We start from the raw sequence: 21,781 nt of genomic DNA, 5'->3' as shown, positions 1-21,781 counted from the left end.
CTGAAGAAATTGAATGTTATAGTGAATTGACTGTGACTGAGAAACATATATTATATACAACAGTTTCTTGAGTTGATCTCATATTACTGTAGATTTATCAAGAATTTTATATGAATATCTGTATCACTCTCAGATCTCTTAAGAGAAACAGATGCAAATCTGTGAAAGAAGAAGTTTTATTCAATTATCTGAAATATCATGTATGAAGAGGCTTTTCTCACACTGAGAGAATGTGTAATAACATTCTCAGTACTTATTCAATCAGATTGTGATAAATCTTTCTACATTGAGACAGATGCATCTGAATAAGCTATCAGAGATGCTTTTCTACAGATGAATAAGAATAACAAGCTGCACTCAGTGATGTATAATAGTAGAAAACTATCAGATACTGAGCTCAATTACTCAGTGTATGAAAAGAAATTACTAGTAATTAAACACACACTGATATTATGAGATAGATATATTGATAACAGATATATAATAATAGTGATTACAGATTATGAAAGTCTCATTTATCTATAATTAATAATAAAATCTTTTAAATACTTAGTATATTGAATCTTGAACTTTCAAGTATACAATCTTCATATTAAATACTGAAAGAGATTAAATACTGTAATATCTGATATAATCAGTTACAAATCTGATTTCATGAGTGAGAATTCTGTGAATCAGATATAAGAGAAGTTTGTATTAAATGCACTGAAAAGATATAAGAAATCAGAATGAGTGAATACAATGATCTCTTACTTAAAGAATGATAAGATGTTAAATAACAAGTATTTTATAAAAGTAGTAGAAGAGATGCTTCTGAACTTCAAGCTAAGAAAATTGAAAAATGATGTTATACTTTACTGTGATCTAAAATATGTGAAAGCTTTCTATCTAGAATATTTATTTAGACATGACTTAGTGACTCACATGCACAAGAAATTCAGTCACTTAGAAAGCTCTGAACTCATGAGTGTACTTGAATTAAAAGTATACTGACCAAGCATGACTGAGAACATTCAAATGTATACTCATGAGTGCTTAAATTACCAGGTTATGAAAGAATCTAAGAAAGAGTTAGAATATGAGAAAGTGTATTATCAGATGAAGTGTATAATACAATCATTTAAATAATGAGAGATAAATCTCATAGACATATTATCATGAACATCAAATGAAAATCAATGAATAATCACTGCTATTAATTATGTTACTGACTGATCAGTTATAAAAGCAGTTTCAGAGATGACAGAGAAGATAGTGACAAAGTTTCTACACAATGAGATTTATATCAACTATGAAATGCTGCATGAGATTCTAACTGATAACAGTGTGAATCTTGTAGAAGAAGTGATGAGGCTTTTTATAAGTTAGTTATAGACAAGACATTGTAGAACAATACTATATCACTTACAGATGAATGAGAAAGTGAAATACTTGAATGAAATCTTGAGTAACATGCTGATAAAATATCTAGTAAGTATGTCTATAAGATTATAAGATGAATATCTCAGTTAGATGCTATTAGCCACATGAATTCAGTAGTATGCAGTCTTTAAGTATTTATTATTCTATCTATTGTATGAATTGCATCTGTGCATTCTGAAGAATGCTTCAGAAAAGATGAGAGAGAGAATAGCAGTTACAGATACAGCAGTAGCAGTTACAGATGTAACAGTTATAAACACAGAATCAAGATTGAAAGAGATCAGTTACATATATATAAAAGTTAATGAGTTACTTCTGAACTGAGAAATTCAATCAAAAAGAATACAAGACTCACTAGTTAAGAAATCAAGTCTCAAGATAAGAATATGAGTTCTTATATACAATGAGAGCTCTGAGAAGTTTCAACCTAGATGATTTAAGTTATATAAAATACTCAAATCACATTCTCTGAGAATATACACATTGAAAGAATCAGAGAGATAGATCTTATACAACTTAATAAATAATTCATTACTTATAAAAGCAAAGATGCAAGATCTGAGCAGATTATAATTATTCACAGTACTATTATCAGTATTGAAAAAGAAAGAACTTATAATTGAAAAGTCTCATGAAGTAAGAGAAATCATAAACACTTATAAATCAGATAATCTCACTTATTTCAATCTTTTCATAATTATAAGAAAAGAATGAAAAGAAATGAAGAAATCAGATGAATACTATATTTTAATAAGTAATGAAACTGTAGCTGATCATATAATAACACACTGCAGATAGTGAGTGTAATGTGATAAAAAGCAGTCTCAAAGCAGCAGACTTGTATGTGAGTCAGATTACAGAAGAAAAAGAAATTCAGAGTTGAATTTAACTGTTTATATCAGTTCAATTGCAGAGATAACAGAGAATGAAGCATCTGAAACATCTGTGAATATATGAGATTAAGTTATCTTGATCTCTGAGAATACTCAGAGATCAGATGAGATTAGTTTCAATAAACTGTTTACTATAGTAATCTAAGTGAGTAAAGAGAGACAGTATAATACACAAGACAGAATTATAAAAGATGAAAGCTGCTGAATCTAGTCATTAAACACTGTATTATATAGAGATTGTATAAGAGTAGTAACTAGCAGATAAAGAAAAAGTGTAAGAAAAGAAAAGAGATAATAAATTGATTATTAACTGTAAGAGTCAGTTATAAAAGATAAATATTATTATACACATCTCATTCATTTTTATACATCACATGTTAATCTATTTTCAATGTCATATTATCTGAAAAACATTAAAAACAAAGAAAATCTCAAAACTTAAAATCTATAAGAGATTTGAGAGCTGTAAGCTGCTCTTATAACAATGTTATACATGTCTCTGATTTCTCTATCACTCTGTGTACAACATTAATGTCATTTATTACAAGATTGACTGAAATGCTAATATAGAAATGTGTATATATATGAATAGAAAAATTGAAGAAGAGTGCAGAACTTATAGAATCAGAAGTTAGAGTAAAGAAGACAGAGATGAAAGAAATGAAAGAAGAAGAAGATACAGAACTGAATAAATAACAGTGAGAGTTACTCAGAGCTGAACACTTATAATCTGATATACATACAATCTTTTCTGCAGAGAAGGAAGAGAAAGTGATAGAAGAAGCTTAAGAGTGAGAGAAGATAGTCTCAGTAATATTATCATCTTTGATTAAAATAATCTCTGATGCTGAAGCAACTAAGAACTATTATTAGTATATAAAAACTGTAAAATTAAAGGTGAGAATAGTTATTAAATGAACACTCACTGATCTTAGAGTTATATATGTAATTACAACACATACAAGACTTCTCAGAAAGAGAGAGAGAGACATGAGAGAATATAAAAAGTAAAATACAGTGTATAAATAACTCATTCTTATAATAATATCTCAGATAAGATATATAAGTCTTATATCTATAAGTATAAAAAAGTATGATATCTGTATTTCTATTTCTGAAAACACAGATATCTTTCATCTGCATTATAAAGTCAGATAATAGATACTAGAGAATAGACTGATATAGATCTATTATTTTAAAGAAATTTATCAGAGTGAATATCTCTGTAATATTAAACTTTACAGTTATGAAAAGTTTCTTGATATCTATAAATATTATAACTTTATATATAGTAAAACTTATAATGATTTTCTCTAAGAATAGAAAAATCAGTATCAGAAAGAAAAAATGAAAAAGAAAAAGACTTATAATCTTAATACTATTAAAAGAGAAAATGATTCTCTGATATAAATAAATAATTATCTTATTATGAATATTTGAAATGAATATAATAATCAGTATCTGTGACTGAGCTTTAAATAATTATATTATATACAATATTTGTATAATAAATTATTCTGAGAGTTAGTAAGAAGAGTGAGAGTGTATACACTGAGAAATGTAATTTATTAAGTCTATGTAACATCTTCTTGAAATGAGAAGAACTGATAATAAAAGCAGAGACAGTAAAACTGTAACATGGCGGAACTGAAGCAGTGACTAGTCAGCAGTGTCATGTAGAAGTAGTTGTTTGAGAAGCTGTATAAGTGAGTTTAACTATCTTACTTAAATAGTGAGCTCATAGACTACAGAGTTATTGTAAGAATATCACAGATATAATACTTAGTATACTAAGAAAATTGTATAAGACACATAGTAACTCTTATATATATTTCAGTAGAAGAAAAATAAATCACTGACTTCTTTAATAAGAAGCTAGTATTTAGCTATTCTATATAGACAATGAGTAGATACTCTTCTCTTATTTTATAAGTAAGAATAGTTAAAGTAATATCTCAGCAGTATCTTATTATTAAGAAAGAGAAATCTGCTGATCTTATATAAAAGTGAGATTCTTATATTCATTAATCAGATCTTTCTATAATATATCTGAATAATATTATAGAGTAATTGAAAACTGATTTAAACAGTCTATAGAATGAATGAAATTATTCATATAAAAGTAATAAGTTATATGAAACTGTAACAGAGTCTTGATATAGTTAGAAGTATAATAATACTCTTCTTTTTAAGAGTATAGTCTCTATATTCTTAAGATTACTGAATTAGAAATTATCTTTGTTATATAGCAATGATTATCAACTGATTAATAGTATATATACTACATGTGATATAAAGAAATAGATGAGTTTTTCTACTAACTGTGTAAATCTTTCTTTTTCATCTTCATTCAAATCAAACATGTGATAAGTGAGTTTCTTATATATCAATTTAAAATATGAAAAACATAGTTAATAAGTGACTTGTAGATCTTTTAACATATTTCATTCTATATATGAAATTCTCTGCAAAAGTGATGTATTTTTAGAGACAAAGTTAACAGTAGTAACAGGATTTTTTAAAAAGATTCTCTCTCTCTATGAAATATTTTTCTTTTCTCTCTCTCAATTATAACAGTAAGTGTATGAGAGTATCATTCTTGAAGAACAATTAAGAACTTATTCTGATGTTTTCTAGTGAGTAAATGTCTTCATGATGCGGCTGCAGTCTCTGTGACTGTTAAGAAAGCCTGGTTGAAGACAGAGGTGATGATGTCAATGAGCCGCGGGAGCACTGCTTTCATTGTCACACCTTCTCTCTCTCTGGCATCTCTGGCGGCTGCGGTGGTAGTGACTGTGCCTTGTAGTGAGGTGTCATCTCTTCTGCTGACTAGTTTGTCTGTGTCTGATTCTTTCTCTGTCTTTCTCACTGCTGTTGTAACACTGCCCCTTCTCTCAATTAACACAGTGACATATGATCTCATGTAGTCATTCAGAGAGAATCTTGAAGAGAGCTTGATTTCAGAAACAGTAGCTCTAAGAAGCTTAATTTGTAGTTTCTCTTCTGTGATATATCTGAGCTCTGCTCAGAATACTGCTGAGTTGAATTCACAGAATTCTGTGATTTCTTTATCTTCTCTCTGTGAGAAGGCTCTGATGCAGTCTCTAATCAGTATTATCATCTATCTGCACTGTGCTAAGCAGCTGAAGAAGAGAGAGATTTTATATATCTATCTCTTCTCTCACTCTCATTATTTCTGTTATATCTGTAATAATAACTTCTATCTCTCTGTAAGTATTATCTACTCTATAAGAAGATATTGTATCAGCTCTGATAAGAAGCTCAGATGCTTAAGCAGTACAGAGTAAGAGTCTCAGAGCTTCAAGTATTAATAAATTCTGTCAAGACTGAGAAGATTTCTCTTACTCATCTGTAAAAGAAGATGAAAGTATAAATCTCTGAAATAAAAAAACATCTCAGAATAACTAGTTCTAAGAAGAGATTAATTAATACTACTGTTAAAAGCACTGCAGAGACTAATCACTAATTAAAGAGAATCTCACTTCAGTTGAAGCAGATAACTGAGATACTTTATAAGTTAATAAATTAATACTTTCAGTATCTCTTATACTCTTCTGTAGTATACTTCTCTGCAGTACTGCAGTGCTAACTTCTTAATAAATAAAGATATTAATATCAGAGACTTTAACAGTGAAGAATGAGTTTAATAAGAATATAGTTATTAATAAGTAGACTCTGATCTCTCTTTTTACTTTTTCAGCAGACTGTAACTCTATTAAAATAGCAGTAACTCACAGATTAATAATATTAATTTTTTTATTAATTTTCAATATTTCTTTTCTCTAACTGCTTCAGAAATTTTACACTTGTATAGTCTTATTAAACTTCTAAAAAATTCTTTAAGAGAAAATAGAAGAAAAGTGCTACAGAGTTTATAAGATACTGACTTATTATTATAAGATTATCTCTAAAAAACTCTTTGAGAAAAATGAGAAGTCTTAAGCAGTATTTCTTACTTAATATCTCTGATGTATAATAAGACAGTCTTTACTAGCTATCTTATAACTTACAATCTCTTTCTCAGCATTTTTCAAATACTTAAGTGATTCTCATGAATTCTCTGATAATGAATATTCTTCTCATTTAATAAGATATTAAAGCTTGCTGTAATATATTTACTTATTCAATATTTTCTTCATAAGATATTCAGTATCACTCTTAATCTTAATATTATTTAACTGAGACAGCTTCATCTCAAGATGTTACTTATAGAGCTTTAAATAGAAAATGTGAAAAATAGAATAAATTAATTTCAATTCTATAAGTAATTTTAACTTATATATCTGTTTACTTATTACTCTTATTACTGAGAAAGATTCTAGTTATCACTTACTGAGCTTCTTATATAATTTTATTATCTTGATATTCTTTACTAAAAGTAGTACTTAATTCTCTATTAAGAACTTCATTGAAAAATGTTTTTAATTATAGTATTTCATCTGCTGCTTCTGAGTATAATAAATACTTCTTACTATCTTCTCATGAATTTTATTTAAAAGTTTCAATCTTACTTTTACTTCTGATATTAAGAGATACTTTATTCTCTATATCTGTCTAATATTCTGACTGTCTATTCTCTTCTTTGAAATATTATTTACAATGTCACTGAGTAATGAAGAATTATATTCATAATAAGTATAGAAAGAAGATATCTTTAAGATTATATTCTTTATATTATTATATATAAATTCAGTAGTTAGAAGATATTTAAGTTAATTATTCTAATAATATAAATAGAATATTTAAAGATACTGTTCTAGTATCTGATTCTGATATTCAGTCTGATTATCAGTCTGTGAATGAAATGTAATACTGAGAAGATATCTTATTATAAAATAATAGTAAAAAGTCAATCAGTATTTACTATTTACTGATAAAGAGAGATTCTCAATCTGTTATTAATAATTTCAGAGTACTATGATTATAAATGATAGTATCTAAAAACAGATCAGTCAATTCAGAGGCTTTAATCTTTTTATAAGTAGAAATATATCTGATTATTTTTATAAAGTGATCAACAATGATTAAAATTAAGTTATATTCTTTAACTCTTATTGACTTCAGTAGATTAACTATGAAATTCATTAATAGATTCTGTTATAAACTCTTTGAAACAGACAGTGATATTAACTTACTATATTACTTATATCACAGAATCTTTATTCTTTGATAGATATTATAAGTCTTAATATACTCTTTAATATCTGTCTAAAGCTTGTCTTAAGTATATTTATATTTTAGAAGCTTCTCAGTCTTCTCTAATCTGAAGTGCTCTGTATGAGAATTATTATAATAAATTCTCAATAACTTCTAACACACTGCTCTGCTATGAGAGATGAAGACTGAATTATTCAGTAGTAGAAGTTTATATTTTTCTAGTTATCAGTAACTTGATTTCTTAGCAGTATCACTCTGCTCAGAGTCTGTCTCTTTTAAGTTTAAACTGAATTCTTTCTTTTTCAACTTTTAAATTTGAGCTGTAGTAGAGATATTCTTCTTCTATAACTTATTAATGAATTTCAAAAGTAGTTAAGTTAAAGAATTATAGACTGTTTCATTCTTTATCAATTCAATAATTATAAGATGTAATATGAGAAGCTTATAATCTTCAGTATCAGTCTTCTGCAGAGATTCAGATTCTCTTTTATCTTCTATACTAAGTTATACAGCTATCTCTCTGACACTGTTTCTGAGCTTTAGAGAACTTTAATTCTCTGCAGTTAGCTTCTTCTGCAGTGATAACAGAGGTTCTTTTATAGAATTCTTCTCTATATTAATAATATTATAATCAGACTGTCTAGATAATATGTCAGTAAGATTAAGCTAATCTGAACAGTATCAGATATAGAAATTATACTCTGAAAACAGCTCTACTCATCTGACTTAATGTTCTGTTAAGCTCTTTATTATCAAGAAGTAACACAGATTTACATAATCAGTGAGAACTTGTACTGAGTACTTACTACTCTAGAGATAATGTTATCAGATCTTAAAGAATTTAATAATTACTAATATCTTCTGATTATGAGTATTATATCTTCTCTATATAAGTGATAACTTCTTAAAGAAGAAGATCACTGATCTTTATTTACAGTGTCTTATAGACTCTATGAAAAAGTCTTCTCTCACAGACAATTTATTGTCTGTTTTCTCAGAGATAATTATTCTCTGATTCTTTCAATATTGAAAGATCTTCAGTGTCAACTGTGAAAAGATTCTACAGATTTTATTTCTGAATGTATCAGTCTCACACTAACTGAGTAAGTCAGAGTTAAAGTAATTCAGTATTATAATATCTATAAAAGCTTGTTTCAATTCTGTAAACATCTGCACAGTGTCTTGAATAAGAATAAATAGTCTTATTTTTCTATCTTTCACACTTCTCTTTAACAGATCTGTAAGAGAGACAGTAATCTGTGAATATGTATAGATGAATCATCTGTAGAAATTCATAAATTCTAGAAACATCTATATCTTATAATATATTCACAGTGCTGATCAGTTCTTAATAATGAAGACTCAGCTTCTGTTTATTGAAATGTTGTTTATCTTAATAATATAATCTAAGAAATTAATCTTCTCTATATAGAATGAGTATTTTTCAATGTTTATATAGAGTTAATACTATCTTAAGTAACTTAATACTTCTCAAACATGAGTATCATGTTCTTTCTTCATTTTTGAGAAGATTAGAATGTCATTCAAGTATACTATACAGAAGATGTTGACAAGGCCTTACAGTGTCTTATTTATATAGATCTGAAAGATGACTGAAGTATTATAAAGATTAAAAGATAAAACAAGATATTCAAAATTACTGTTCTTGATATAAAAAGTTATTTTTCAAACATTGTCTTTGTTAACTCTGATTCTATGATAGATATCTTGTATATTAATCTTTGAGAACATCTTTACTTCAGATAATCAATTGATCATCTCATTAATCAATGATAATAAATAGTAATTCTTAACTGTCATCTTATTAAGATCTCTGTAGTCTATGTATAGATATAGTCTATTATTCTTCTTAAGTACAAAAAGTATAGACACTTCTACTGAACTCTTTAATGAATATATTCAGTTCTTTGATTGTGCTTTTTCAAGATATTTATACAGAATATTCAATTTCTTTATAAATAAGTTATAAAGAAGTCTGTACAGTGCTGTTACACTGTCTTCAAGATAAATCTTATATTATATCTTAATGTCAGAAAACTTCACTGCTTCTCTTTCTGAAAAGACATTCTTAAAATCTGTAAAGAGATATTATATATATTCATCTTCAATGATGAATACTGCTGTTAATCTTACAGTGAGAGTGATAACTTCTTTATCTATTCTCAAGTTTCAATCATCTGCTATACAGTATATTGACTCAATCTTTTTCTCAAGATTCTTCTGATAAAACTCTTCAGATTTCTCTATTACTGTCTCTTTATTAGTGAGATAATACTGTTACATCTGAGTGACTCAGTCAATAAGAGAATTGTTTTCTCTCAATTATAGAAGATCTAGAATAATGTTCTCATTTATAATATTAACTATGTAAAGAAGTAGACTGCTCTTCTTAAAGATTTCTTCTGAGTCTGTGATCACACACTTTGCTTAAATTATGTTAAAACAGTGATATTTCATTTCATCAGTAAATTTTATATAATCTGACAGATCTATCTTCTTTCAACTCTTTATTAAAGAAAAGAGATAGAATATAAAGTTAATATCTATCTCAGAGTTGAGTAGACATCTCACTGATATCTTCTTATTTAAAGTATGTATTGTGATTGTAATATAAACTCAGAGATGTGAGAATTATTAATTCTTTTCTTTCTCTTCTTTATCTTTTATGAATACATTTATCAGAAGAGAAGTTAACTTTAAGAAGATATCTTCTCAGTTTCTTCTCTTCTTTAGTTTCTTACAATCACTGACATAGTAATTATTAGCTCTGCAGTTGAAACAGAGATCTTTATTAAATCTTTTTTAATATTTCTTTATAGTGAGTGAAGAATCAGAATACTTGAAATTCTTTCTTACTTTCTCTACACTGAAGCTGTCACAGTACTGTTTAGATTCTATTATTAATTACTTAGAAGAAGTCTTATTAATCTTTTTCTCAGAGAATTGATTATTTAAGTAGATCTGAAAAGTCAGATTGACAAGCTCAGTGTAATTAGTTAATAAACTCTGATATTATAATATTATTATTCACATCTTATAAGTCAGCTTTATAAGATAAAGCTGTATTTTTAATTAATTCAAATCATCAGTCAATTTCTCTCAATACTCTTTAAATCTTATATTGAAATTAGAAGAATTCTTATTATCTTATTAATATAATAAGTTAAACTACTGTGCTGCTGTGAAGCTGCAGTTACAGTGATCTTTAATTTAATTCAGTAGAAAGTTCTTGAATTCTTCTTAAATTATAATAATATTAGTACACTCAAGCTCTCTCTTCTTAATAACTCAAGTAGTTATAGAGATGTCTTCAAGAAGATTGATAGTATATATTACTTATATCTTATAAGTATTATACTGACTTAAGTTAAGGCAGAATTTCTGTTCAAGAGTACAGATAAAGCTGTGAAATTCAGATAAGATGTTTTTCTTATATTTTAAAAAATCTCTGATCTTAATCTCTCTATCTTTATAATAGATATAGATGTGTAGAGATTATAATAGTAATAGAGTGATTAAAGAGCTCATGTTAAAATATGCAGTGAGTTCAGAAATCTCAGATTTCTATCAGAGTAGAGATGTATACACTTTAGAGAATAATATAGTATTTCTCTCAGAGAGTGAAGTCAGATCAGTCTCAGTATAAGTGTATAAAATTATATTAGTCTGTTAGAGCTTGACTGATTTAAACATATAATTAGATTAAGTAATTTAAATTATAATATAATAGAATTGAAGTGATGACTAGTTAACAGTGTTATATAGAGATAGTTATTTAAGAAACTGTATAAGTAAGCTTAACTATCTTACTTAAATAGTGAGCTTATAGACTACAGAGTTATTATAAGAATATCACAGATATAGTACTTAGTATACTGAGAAAATTGTATGAAATATACAGTAACTCTTATATATATTTCAGTAGAAGAAAAATAAATTACTGACTTCTTTAATAAGAAGTCAGCATCTAGCTATTTTATATAGATAATGAGTGAATACTCTTCTCTCATTTCATGAGTGAGAATAGCTGAAGTGATATCTCAGCAGTGTCTCATTACTAAGAAAGAGTAATCTGCTGATTTTATATAGAAGTAGAGTTCTTATATTTATCAATTGAATCTTTCTATGATATATCTGAATGATATCATAGAGTGATTGAAAACCGGTTCAGATGACCTGCGGGATGAATGAAATCATTCGCATGAAAGTGATGAGCTGTGTGAAACCGCAACAGAGCCTTGACGCGGCTGAGAGTGTGATAAAAACTAGAAGTAGCAGAAGTAAGAGTTACAGAAACAGAGATAGCAGAAGTAAGAGAATCAGACACAGAAGTAAGTGTAGAAGATTAAGAGAGAGTAGCAGAGAAAGAAGTAGTAGAAAAGATAAAGAGAGATACAGAAGATCTGATTATATATAATACAGATAATTTCTTCATTATCATATTCTTTAAGTTCTTAATTAATAATTCAATATTAAGTTCACTATTATTGATAGATACAGATCTGTCAATATATAAAGATTCTATATAAATAAAAATAAATATATTAGTATCTGCATTTATGTAAAATTATGTTAGAAAATATAATCAGAAACTCACTAAGAAGAAAAAATAATTAAAAAGTGTATAAGAAGATAAAGAAGATATGTTATTCATAATAATATATTCTAATAATTATTAGAAGATAAACAAGTTCTGACTATATTTTATAATGTATTACACTTACTGTTAATGAACTGTTCAGTATAAGCACTATAATAATACTTATTATAAGAATAGAGAGTTATTATCAGAAATATATACAATGTAATAGATAAACAGATAAAAAGAGTTGAATAGAAGAAAGAGATAGAAATCTTGAATAAGATAATAATATTTAATAATGATAATAATGAAAAAGATAATTGAAGAATAAGAAAAGTTAGTGAATAAGTAATATAATATAGTAAAAGTTTCTTTATAAGAGTGTATATGAAATGCTAGCTGAATCAGAGATAAATCACAGAATTATGAACACTAGTGACACACTAATTCACATGAAGCTAGGATGAATGTTATGATTACATAAGCATGACTGAATCTGATAAGAGAGAATGTGATTTAAAAGAATGTATAACTATCAGATAATAACACAGCTGCTTTCAAACTTGCTTACAAATGTAAAGAAGGTCATAGCGGCCACTAATTAATTTAGTGTATAATATATAAGAAGCCGGCATACGCCTGTAATTATACACTGACTAAAGCAATCTTTGAATCACAGATTTCTGCACTTTCTCTTTTTTTCTTCTCTAATATTTTTTACTTTTATTATATAAGATCTATATCTTAATTCTGATCTATTTAATATAGATCTCTTATAGATAAATACTTAAGAATATTCTTCATTAAAATAAATTTATTTACAGATTTAAAAAGTTTCTTTATTTTAAATATAAAATGTAATATTCTATAAATAGATTGTGAGTTTTCTGAGATTTTTTTCACAGAAATTATTCATAATTTAGTTAATTATTTCTGAGTTTCTGCAGTAGAGTTTGCAGAGATTGAAATATATAAATTTCTAATTCTTTCAATTATAATAAACAGTTACTGACTGATAGAGTTTGAAATGTAAGAATAAATACTCACAAATAATTATTCAGAGATTTGCAGCTTGATATAATATATAATAATTATTAGAAGTGTTTACAGTAGAAAGATAAATATAAAAGTCAAATGTATAATAGTATTCAAGCTGAGTTATTAGACTGGCCGTCGGGATCATGAATTTCACATTTGATCTCATTTGATCTGGTCCCATACATTTCTTGGCATGAATCCTGCTGAGACTGGCTATCAAAAAAACATGCAAAGTGACTATATATCAGATTTTAAAATGAAATCATGACTTGAAAAAAATGAGAAAGTGGTCTCATTTGGTCTCATTTAGTCTCATTCTTGGTATAAAGTTACTATTTTTAGACATTTTAAGGTTTTTTTAGACTATTTTTAATTTTTTAAAAAGTAATGCTTTTTGATAATGCTCAAATGAGATTTAAAGTCATTTAAAGCAATAAAAATAATTTAAATTGAGAAGTGGAAATCATGGTCCCATTTGAAAAATGTGACAAGAGTAGACAGTAAGTCTCACTGGGACAGTATGGGACTACTATCTAATGTTAAAACCGTGTAATGGGATCAGTCGAATTGGTAATGAGACTATCAAAAAATCTGGTCCTGGTCCCAGACACGGTCACACAGTCAGTCTATGAGTTATGAATAGTAGTCACAAACTCCAGTCTATATAGTTGTTTGTAGTCAAGGGCTGCTAACTCTATTGATTACACAAGAGATAAAAATAGGGGTAAAGGATCCGCGAGGAGCGGGATTTCTTACACTCTTAACTCTTATTATCTATTCAATATTTCTAGATTTCTAGATATAGAAAGGTGTGGTTTTTGCATGCAAACACTAATATTTACATCCAAACCTCTATCTAATCAACTAATCAAATCGACATATCTCGAGCTTTATTTCCTGTCAATTGTCGTCTTGGGGCTTCTTCGCTTCGTTCTTTACCTTGGGCTCCTTCGGTTTTGATTCCTTCGGCTTGACCTCTTTGGGCTTCGGGTTGGGATTTCCCTTCCATTCCAGCTTCCGGGGAGTCATATACTGCTTCAAAAGTTCATCCGTAACAAGCTTTCTCCGCTCCTGGAACTCTGCCACATACTCCTGCAGTAAAGTGATGGCCATCATCTTAAGCTCGCCAGTAAGGATCTCTCCCTTCCGGTAACCTTCCTCAATCTTCTTGAGCTTTTCGTCGTCTTCTTCAAAGTACGAGAGGTCTATGCGCGCGTGTTTAGTCAGAGACAACCAATTTAGGTATTGAAACTGTAGTAAAGGATAGTTACTCACATTGGAACGAAACATCAACGTCAGGATTACCGCCTAGCCGTCTGTGCTCTTCTATGTTGTCTCGGCCCCCACTAAATGCATGCCTCGTGATTTTTTTCTGCAAAGTGAACGAGTAAGCAATACTAATTAGGTGTATCATAGGAAGGAATCAATTGAACCTTGATTTGGTTGGGCGTATCCGTCATGAAAATTGCAGAACTATGCGCAGGGGTGTAAGTTTCAATACAATCCGGCGTTACTTGAGGGGTTTGCATATTCTTACTTCGGGTCGCTTGCGCTCATTTTTCCTCCGATACCTTGCAGAGCCGTAAGGAATTTAGAATGTATCAGCGCCGGCTTTGGCCCTGGAAATCGCATACGAGAAGCATTGTCGCGGACGAGTCGGAAATATGGATCTTGATCAATAGCCATAGGAATCAAACAAGGGATTTTGCCTATGTCTTTCGTCCTCACAGTGGAGGGGTTATCAGACCAGATCTCCGGATATGACGTTGCGAATGCAGCGGCACTATCTCGCGGTCAGCTGAATACATGTCTTTTGAGAGTGAATAACATACCATTGCACAGCGGGGAACATTATCCGGCCGATATTTGTGCTGCAAAGTGTTAGCGACAATTTTAGATCGAGCAATTCTTGAAGTGCAAAGAGAAGAGACGAGGGGGGAAATAGCAGGAGCGAATCTGGCGAAGCTACTGATTTAGCCATACCGCCTAATAGGACAATTCCTCGCTCTAGCAATGCCCTCTCCCGTTCCCTCAATTTTCCTGCATCACCCGCAAACAGGGGCCTAATAGTGCTAACCTCTCATTAAACCCAAAGGCTCCTCGAACCTGGTTAAACGTTACGAGTTTCGAGAATTCCCAAACGTTCATCAAAAAGTGACCTTTGACATAATCCAGATCACTAAATATGAAAGTCTTCTTCAGGTCAAAACCGCAAGCGATGATATCCTTCGCGTTCTGCAACCCGAACTTATATGTATCTTCGAATGTGAGATTGTCCTTAAAAAGGGCCTTTTCGTCGTCTTTGACTGTCAACATAGACCTCGTATAAATTGGACTACGTACGCTGCTCACCTGTAAGCATAATCACTATGAAAAGATCAGCATAGTCCCACGAGCAAGCAAAAGTCGTACGTTAAATAACACCGTCCATATCCTTCAACATACCCAATGGAACATCAAATACATCCTGTAGCCATTTTGTGAACGAGAAAGGGATCGTATGACCCAAATGTAGCGCATCCGTTGAAGGGCCTCTCCCCGTATACATGAAGAAAGGCTCCCCCCGCTCGTATTTATTGAGGATATTGTCGAAATCGCGATGCGAAAAGAAAAGGCCGCGCCTCAGCCAGCGATGGGGTTTGTGGCCAGTAAGACGCTCGAAGCGTTGGAGGAGCTCGTCATCTATTAACTTGGTCGCCCATTTCCTGTGCCCGATGCGTCAGAGCCTAGGTCTCCCAAGCGAAACAGCGGGGTTAGACGTACTGCGAAAGCGCAAGATAGTCAATAGCAAGAGCATTTCCTTGAGCGTCATGCCCAGCTTCAACATTCCAAGGGTCGATCTGCTGCTCGGTGGCCCCTTTCTTCTCACCATCGTGTACGGGGACTACGACCTCCGCTGCACCAGGAGGCGGGGTAGCCATTTTGACTCGCGGGGTAATTCGAATGAGAAATGCCAGATCAGATCCGAAAGAAGCCACTCAAAATCTGTCACAAAATTCAAATGCTAATAAAGCGCGACCAAGGGTGTTGTAACTGCGTCTTGGGGCGCAGAGAAATAAGGGCCTCGAGTCATCAAAACAACTTTATATCACAGCATTGCTTAGCCAGGGCTTGTAGGAGGGTCACGTGCGATAAGCTCTATCAAAAATCTCGCAGTCTAAATCAAGTCTCATTCTTCTCCAATAGCAAAACATTTATATATCTTTCAATTTTTGAAGTTTTCTAACTTGCTCTGGTTGCTCAAATTCTTCAAGACACTTCCACAGCTATGAATGCTTCATTCTCTAAGGCTCAATACAATAATATCTCTGCCTCTTATGTCAAAGAGACAGGGTGCTGTGGTGTTGCAGAGAGTCATATCAGATGATTGCAGCATTGTGAGCTATTTCTATATTCTGATATTCAATCCAGAACTCAAGTTTATCAAGATGAGTTTTACCTTCTTGATAAACACGATGGGGTACTATGTATTCCAGTTTTTCTACAGCACAATGTAACAATCTCTGTTCATCCTGAGAACTGAAGATTCTATTCTCACTTGAGCTTTTGCTGTCTTGTTTCATGTTGATATTTTGATGTTTCTGTCTGAGGCCTGAGAACAATGATCTTTGTTGCACCCCAGTATCAAGCCCTAGTTCCTAGTTTTTGGATTCTACAAATGGTTTACTGATTTCATATTTCAGATTTCGCACAAGATGAATACTTTCTTACTGGTTTTTTGCTTTTATTCCTGTGTTGGATGGAAGAAATTCACAAGGTTTAGAACTCACCGATTGATCATCTCGGTCCCTATTTGCAAAGATCAAAACATCGGTTTCTTCCGCCCGATGTGGAAGACTTTTGCCGGACACCTCCTTTCGGCCATACCCAGCCCTTCATAGCAATTGATATGTATTTCCAGAAGCTCCCTTACCTATGAAGGTCTTTATTGAAAGTCATCTTCCTAAGTACTAGGCTATTACACCAAATCTTCACAAGTGAGAAAACATTTCCTCCCTAAAACTACATTGCTACCGTTTCAGTTTGATAATCATGGACTCAAGCTCCCACGACTCTCCCGACGTCGAGAATACCGTTCAATCGACTTGCCACACAGCCCTGCCTCAAACAGAAGCACTGAATCACCGATCGTGAGTGCTTGTTCGTCTCCACAACAGAGCCGCATTTTAACACCTGCCAGTACCTGTGAAACCCCAGGGGATGCTGATAGAGATCAGCAACCAGCAACTCTGCCAGTCTCAAAACCCTAGCTGTGGAAATGCCCCAGGTGTTACAGAAAGTTCTTCCTTGAGATGACTAATTGCTGTCTCTACAATGAGTGCTATTTCTGTCCTAGTTTCAAATTGAAGAGTGATAGACAATGCTGCAAGTATAAAGAGCAAAACTGGAAAAATTGCGCAGGTATCTTCGATTATACCGGCTGGAAAAATATGAGGGCTTGGCAGCAACAACGGAGGCAGGGACAAGGTGCAGAGAAGGAGTGGGAATCTGGGTGCATGAATGACTGTGGAAGCGTGAAAACCCAGTATCCACTCCGCCTCTCATGGCTGAACAGGTACCTCCAGAAAAGAAGTTGGGTATACACATATACATTGGTCCTGCCAGTCCCCCCACCCAATGATAACAGCTACTCCCTTTCCTCTTCTCGTCAAGGCGGATGCAAAGGATAAAGTTCGAGCCGACTCAAAGCGAGCACGGTTAGACACAACTTTTTTCTTTTCTTTCCTTTTCTTTTTTTCTTTCTTTCTTTCTTTTTCTCTCTTTTTCTCTCTCTTTCTTTTTGAATCTTTAAACAATTTCCTTTATCGTCAATTTATTCTTATTTAACAAAGACATGCTTGCCGACATTTAGCCCATTTCCTTTCATGGAGATATACGGTCAGCCATCCGTTAGACAATTACTACTGTACAGCATATTGATGTATGGAATGGTTCGGCCCCTTAATAACTTACCAGTTAGCCTAGTGACGGCGTAGCTAAGTTTCAGCATCCGCCTGGTTGCCCACACGCTGTAAGTTTATATATTCTGGTAGTTAAGTTACTTCTCAGTAGCCCTGGTGCGAGCTTGGGTCCCAGAGATATTCTGCTAAAATTCCCGTTGCGGGTTTTGTTCACCAGATACCGATAGACCGTCTGCCTTTGGCTTGCGTGTGGTATGTATGGAGCAGTGTGGTCCCAACCTATCATTTTCTAGGAAGCTGCCACCTATCCATGAATGTTGAGCGACTAAATGAATGCATCTCCAAACTGCATAAGGGTCGGGTGCCAAGGGGAGGCCTCAAAACCATTAAATTTTCTAGCCTCTTCCTGGAAACTTCTTTAGATCCAGACTGGCGGTTTTTGCTCTATACAAGTAGTAGCATTGATATAGCGTCTGCAGGCAAAAGACGGGAACAGGTAATAATGTGTATGTGATAGGTTATATGACGGATGGCAGATATATTGAGACAAGGCGTTCTTCTCAGAGAAAGAAGAGGAATTATTAGAAAGAATTTCAGCAGAACAAAAAACTCCGTTCGCTTTTAACGACCATTTGAAATCCAAAAAATTTACAGCAACACCTGCGAGGCCAGTGGGAGGAAAAAAGCAATAATAAAAGGGAGGGCAGGAAACTTAAAGGAACACACAAAGCACCACAGATTCAGATTCGCCAGATATCCATGACAAAGAAAGCAACCGAACCAAAGAAAGAAACTGGGGCACAAGCCTATTACCCAAGAACCCTCAAACCCCCTTTCGTCTTCCCTTGCTTCTTCTGTATACCACCATCGATAACTTTCGAGCCACCACCACCCCCGCCGCCACCAGCACCCTTTCCAGCACCCTTTCCAGCACCACCACCACCACCCCCTCCACGTTTCTTCCCACCGCCCTTCCCCCCTGTCCCCGCAACCTTCGACGCCGCCACAGGTCTAATCTCCGTCATAGCCCTCCTCAACAAGACCGGATGTGACCCAATATACTTCCCCTGCATCTCCCTCGCCGCGCGAAAATAATCCTCCCCATCACTAAAACTCACAAACCCATACCCTTTACTCTTCTCCGTGCGCTTGTCGCGAATCACCCGCGCCTTCTGCACGGATGGGTACTTCGAAAACGCCTTCAAGAGCGAATCGTCTGTGACTTCGCCGGCAAGGTTGCCTGCGAAGAGACGGAAGTGGGCCGGATCCCATTCGAGGAGCGTGGAGTCCGTCCAGCTCTGCCCGCCACCCGAGCGGAGGACGGTCTTGGCTGGTTCGTCTGGAGTTGCGGTTCCGCCTGTGCCTGCCGCCGGTGGTGCGCCGATGGCGGCTGTACCTGCGCCTGCGCCTACGCCTAGCGGGATAGGCGTGGACGAAGTCGTGTGCGGACCGCTAGAGATTGGTGTCGATATGGCTGAGTCGTGCATGCGCTGGACGGTTCCTAGAGGTCCTGTGTTGGCGCCTGTAGCGGCAAATGCGCCTTTAGTGCCTCCAGTATTTGCTACGGCTTGGGCAGCTTCAATGCTCTCCCTACCCATATACGCGCTCTGCCATTGGGCAATTTGCGCTTCGGTGTCCGGGTCGAGGCCTGAGTCCGCCGTGTGGCGGGCATAGCCTCTTCCGGCGCCGCCGTATGCATTGGTTGATGCTTGGTTGGGATACGGGAAGGGGTTTTGGATGTGAGGGGCACCCGACTGGCCGTAAGCGCCCACTGTCTGTTGATGTTGCTGTTGTTGGTATTGGTGGTGTTGTCCGTAATATGCTACGTTGGGCTGCCCGTAGGGCGGCCGGGAGTAGTGCGGGGCATGGGATTGGTGATGGTGTTGGTAGCCAGCTGGAGAAGCTGACTGGCTTGTAGTTACAGTACGGGGCTGGAAGGTTGTGAAGGAGCTGTAACCGGTACTGGGTCTAGTCGAAGGAGTAGGGGGAATAGTATTGGAAGCCCCGGGGGCTCCTGCTGGCTGGAAAGATGCAGAGGGAGGTGGTCGTGCGGGTAGAGACGTGTACGGTTGTGGTTTCGAGGACGGAGGTTGAGACGATTGTTGTTGGAGACCTGGAGGTGGCGGAAGGGACATGATGAACGGAAGTTCGTCGAAAAGGGATTATATATATATTTTGTATGTTTATTGCACAGGAGAGAGCCTTTTTTGGCGACAGATGTGCAGTAACAAAGGACACACGTACCTTGCGCACGTCCAGGGAACGAACTAGAAGGCTCGTATGTGGTTCAAGATCTAGAGCAGCGCAAGTGGTGCTTCAACTGTCACTGTATCGACTGATGGGTTGGGATGAGTCGTCCGTCCACCAAAGGATGAAATGCGCCGGATGAAACGTGACTGACAGGCAAGGCAGCCTTAGAGCGCGACCGCGTAATGAGTCTTGATTCTACTCTAATTTGCTGATATAGGTCCCCGATGCACACAATCCTTCTTTCACTCCTTCTGGCGGAAAGCGAAACCTTGCTGTTACTGACAAGAGACTGCCTGTTGATATGCTTGATTTGCTGTGATAGTTAATGGTTCAAGACTCAAGAGCTGTTTTTGGTCTAGAGTTTGTAGCGGCCGCCACCTCGGGGTGTTGCCACAAGTGTGTGATGGTTTACATATTCGAGCCGCGTTATTATAGTTAGTTATCCATTATTACATCTGAGATCACGTGTGGGTGGAGCGATTGCTAGAGGGTAAGTTAACGTATTTAACGCCACTGAGGCGGCCGCCGCCCCAACACCAAGGCCAGAGAGCAGAAGAAAAGACTCAGGAGAATTAATATTAAATAACTGAAAGGAAGAGAACAACAGTAAGGGCTATGTGGGCATAGATGAAGGTTGATAAACATGAGAGTATGGTTGGGTTGGGGGGCAAATATCTGGGCGCATTATTGGGCATTGTCCGGTTTTCAACCTCCGCTGTTGACCACTTTATCCACAGATTTATACCGGAATCCAATTACGGCATGGGCTGGAAATGGACTCAAAAGACTCTCATTTTGAAACGGGGATCGAAATGCATTCCCAGATTAATAATAATAATAATAATACCCGGTGAACAGTGCTCCGGGTGGCCAAGGGCAAACTGCGTATACAAAATGGTCACAGTTATTAACTAACTTATTAACTTATTTCAGTCGGCTGGGTCCATCCGGAAACGAGTATTCCCTTCATGTTCTAGGGGTAAAATGATGCAGGATTTACTAATTATAAGGGTTTTAGCCTGGTGGCTTCAAATAATAATTGCAGCAAGCAAGCAGCAACAGCCGTCAAGTCATCGCAAAAAAGGCGTTGTTGGGTAAAAGGACCCCTCATTCTCAGCGGTTGGAAATACCCCGCCTCAACAACATCCAGATAATGAAGCGCGGATACGGAGTATGCGTGTATAGAAGGCTATTAATTAATTAATTATTAATCTCACAATACACTGACTGATATTGATATAGTTGGGGCCAAGGTATTAATTATTGTAGCAGACCTACGCAGTAAGGTCAAGAAGCCGTAACTCGTAACTCGGCAAAGGCACAAATTATTTTTCAACCTCGTCGTCATATTTATTTAGTTATTAATTAGTTCAATCTCTCTCTCTGTTCTCTGTTTCGGGCGTCCCTCCCTCCTCCCTCCCTCAACCATCCCATCCCACTTCTTTTCTCCTCCAGTTCTCTTCTCACCACACCTTTATCACTACTTCTACACTTCC

At 34.2% G+C, this 21,781-nt stretch overlaps 4 protein-coding genes across 8 annotated transcripts; 1 reads left to right on the top strand and 3 right to left on the bottom strand.

Moving 5' to 3' along the window:
- Nucleotides 1-4,965: 4,965 nt before the first annotated feature.
- On the bottom strand, nucleotides 4,966-5,238 carry BDCG_17620 (uncharacterized protein; the record flags this gene model as incomplete). The annotated part of the gene is made up of 1 exon (XM_045426715.1): nucleotides 4,966-5,238. One exon carries the CDS (start codon nucleotides 5,236-5,238, stop codon nucleotides 4,966-4,968), a length of 273 nt encoding a protein of 90 aa, XP_045282267.1.
- Nucleotides 5,239-13,763: 8,525 nt separating this feature from the next.
- Nucleotides 13,764-16,203, bottom strand: BDCG_07707 (tryptophanyl-tRNA synthetase). The gene is made up of 9 exons (XM_045423499.1): nucleotides 15,898-16,203; nucleotides 15,580-15,839; nucleotides 15,487-15,501; nucleotides 15,212-15,434; nucleotides 14,967-15,005; nucleotides 14,672-14,917; nucleotides 14,568-14,607; nucleotides 14,410-14,506; nucleotides 13,764-14,339 (listed from the first exon to the last, which is right to left on the bottom strand). The coding sequence occupies exons 1-9, from the start codon at nucleotides 16,053-16,055 to the stop codon at nucleotides 14,035-14,037; spliced, it is 1,383 nt and encodes a 460-aa protein (XP_045278882.1). The 5' UTR covers nucleotides 16,056-16,203; the 3' UTR covers nucleotides 13,764-14,034.
- A 135-nt stretch (nucleotides 16,204-16,338) lies between these two features.
- Nucleotides 16,339-18,933, top strand: BDCG_07706. Of its 5 annotated transcripts, none has more exons than XM_045423497.1 (4): nucleotides 16,339-17,111; nucleotides 17,178-18,145; nucleotides 18,253-18,287; nucleotides 18,391-18,933. In XM_045423497.1, the coding sequence occupies exon 2, from the start codon at nucleotides 17,427-17,429 to the stop codon at nucleotides 17,802-17,804; it is 378 nt and encodes a 125-aa protein (XP_045282265.1). In that variant the 5' UTR covers nucleotides 16,339-17,111; nucleotides 17,178-17,426; the 3' UTR covers nucleotides 17,805-18,145; nucleotides 18,253-18,287; nucleotides 18,391-18,933. The 5 variants fall into 5 exon arrangements, with proteins under 5 accessions (XP_045282265.1, XP_045282262.1, XP_045282266.1 ...); XM_045423498.1 differs by having other exon boundaries at nucleotides 16,358-17,111; nucleotides 17,203-17,264; nucleotides 17,352-18,145; nucleotides 18,253-18,933; XM_045423494.1 differs by having other exon boundaries at nucleotides 17,178-18,166; nucleotides 18,253-18,933.
- Nucleotides 17,944-21,151, bottom strand: BDCG_07705 (RNP domain-containing protein). The gene is made up of 2 exons (XM_045423493.1): nucleotides 18,088-21,151; nucleotides 17,944-17,994 (listed from the first exon to the last, which is right to left on the bottom strand). The coding sequence occupies exon 1, from the start codon at nucleotides 20,168-20,170 to the stop codon at nucleotides 18,845-18,847; it is 1,326 nt and encodes a 441-aa protein (XP_045278881.1). The 5' UTR covers nucleotides 20,171-21,151; the 3' UTR covers nucleotides 17,944-17,994; nucleotides 18,088-18,844.
- Between the last annotated feature and the right edge of the window lie 630 nt (nucleotides 21,152-21,781).

This window comes from Blastomyces dermatitidis (assembly GCF_000003525.1).
Source record: "Blastomyces dermatitidis ER-3 genomic scaffold supercont1.9, whole genome shotgun sequence".
In the NCBI taxonomy this organism is placed as follows: Eukaryota; Fungi; Ascomycota; class Eurotiomycetes; order Onygenales; family Ajellomycetaceae; genus Blastomyces; species Blastomyces dermatitidis.
Note: the sequence above shows the minus strand (reverse complement) of the source record. Positions and strands in the feature narration are given on the sequence as shown.

Bases quoted from the DNA above. Each gene is read 5' to 3' on its own strand.
- BDCG_07707 (XM_045423499.1), bottom strand. From the start codon at position 16,055: ATGGCTACCCCGCCTCCTGGTGCAGCGGAGGTCGTAGTCCCCGTACAC. The intron at 14,918-14,966 runs GTATGTTATTCA...ACCGCGAGATAG, and splicing joins ATGTTCCCCGCTGTGCAATG to TGCCGCTGCATTCGCAACGT. The intron at 14,507-14,567 runs GTTCAATTGATT...TTCACTTTGCAG, and splicing joins ATACGCCCAACCAAATCAAG to AAAAAAATCACGAGGCATGC.
- BDCG_07706 (XM_045423497.1), top strand. From the start codon at position 17,427: ATGACTAATTGCTGTCTCTACAATGAGTGCTATTTCTGTCCTAGTTTC.
- BDCG_07705 (XM_045423493.1), bottom strand. From the start codon at position 20,170: ATGTCCCTTCCGCCACCTCCAGGTCTCCAACAACAATCGTCTCAACCT.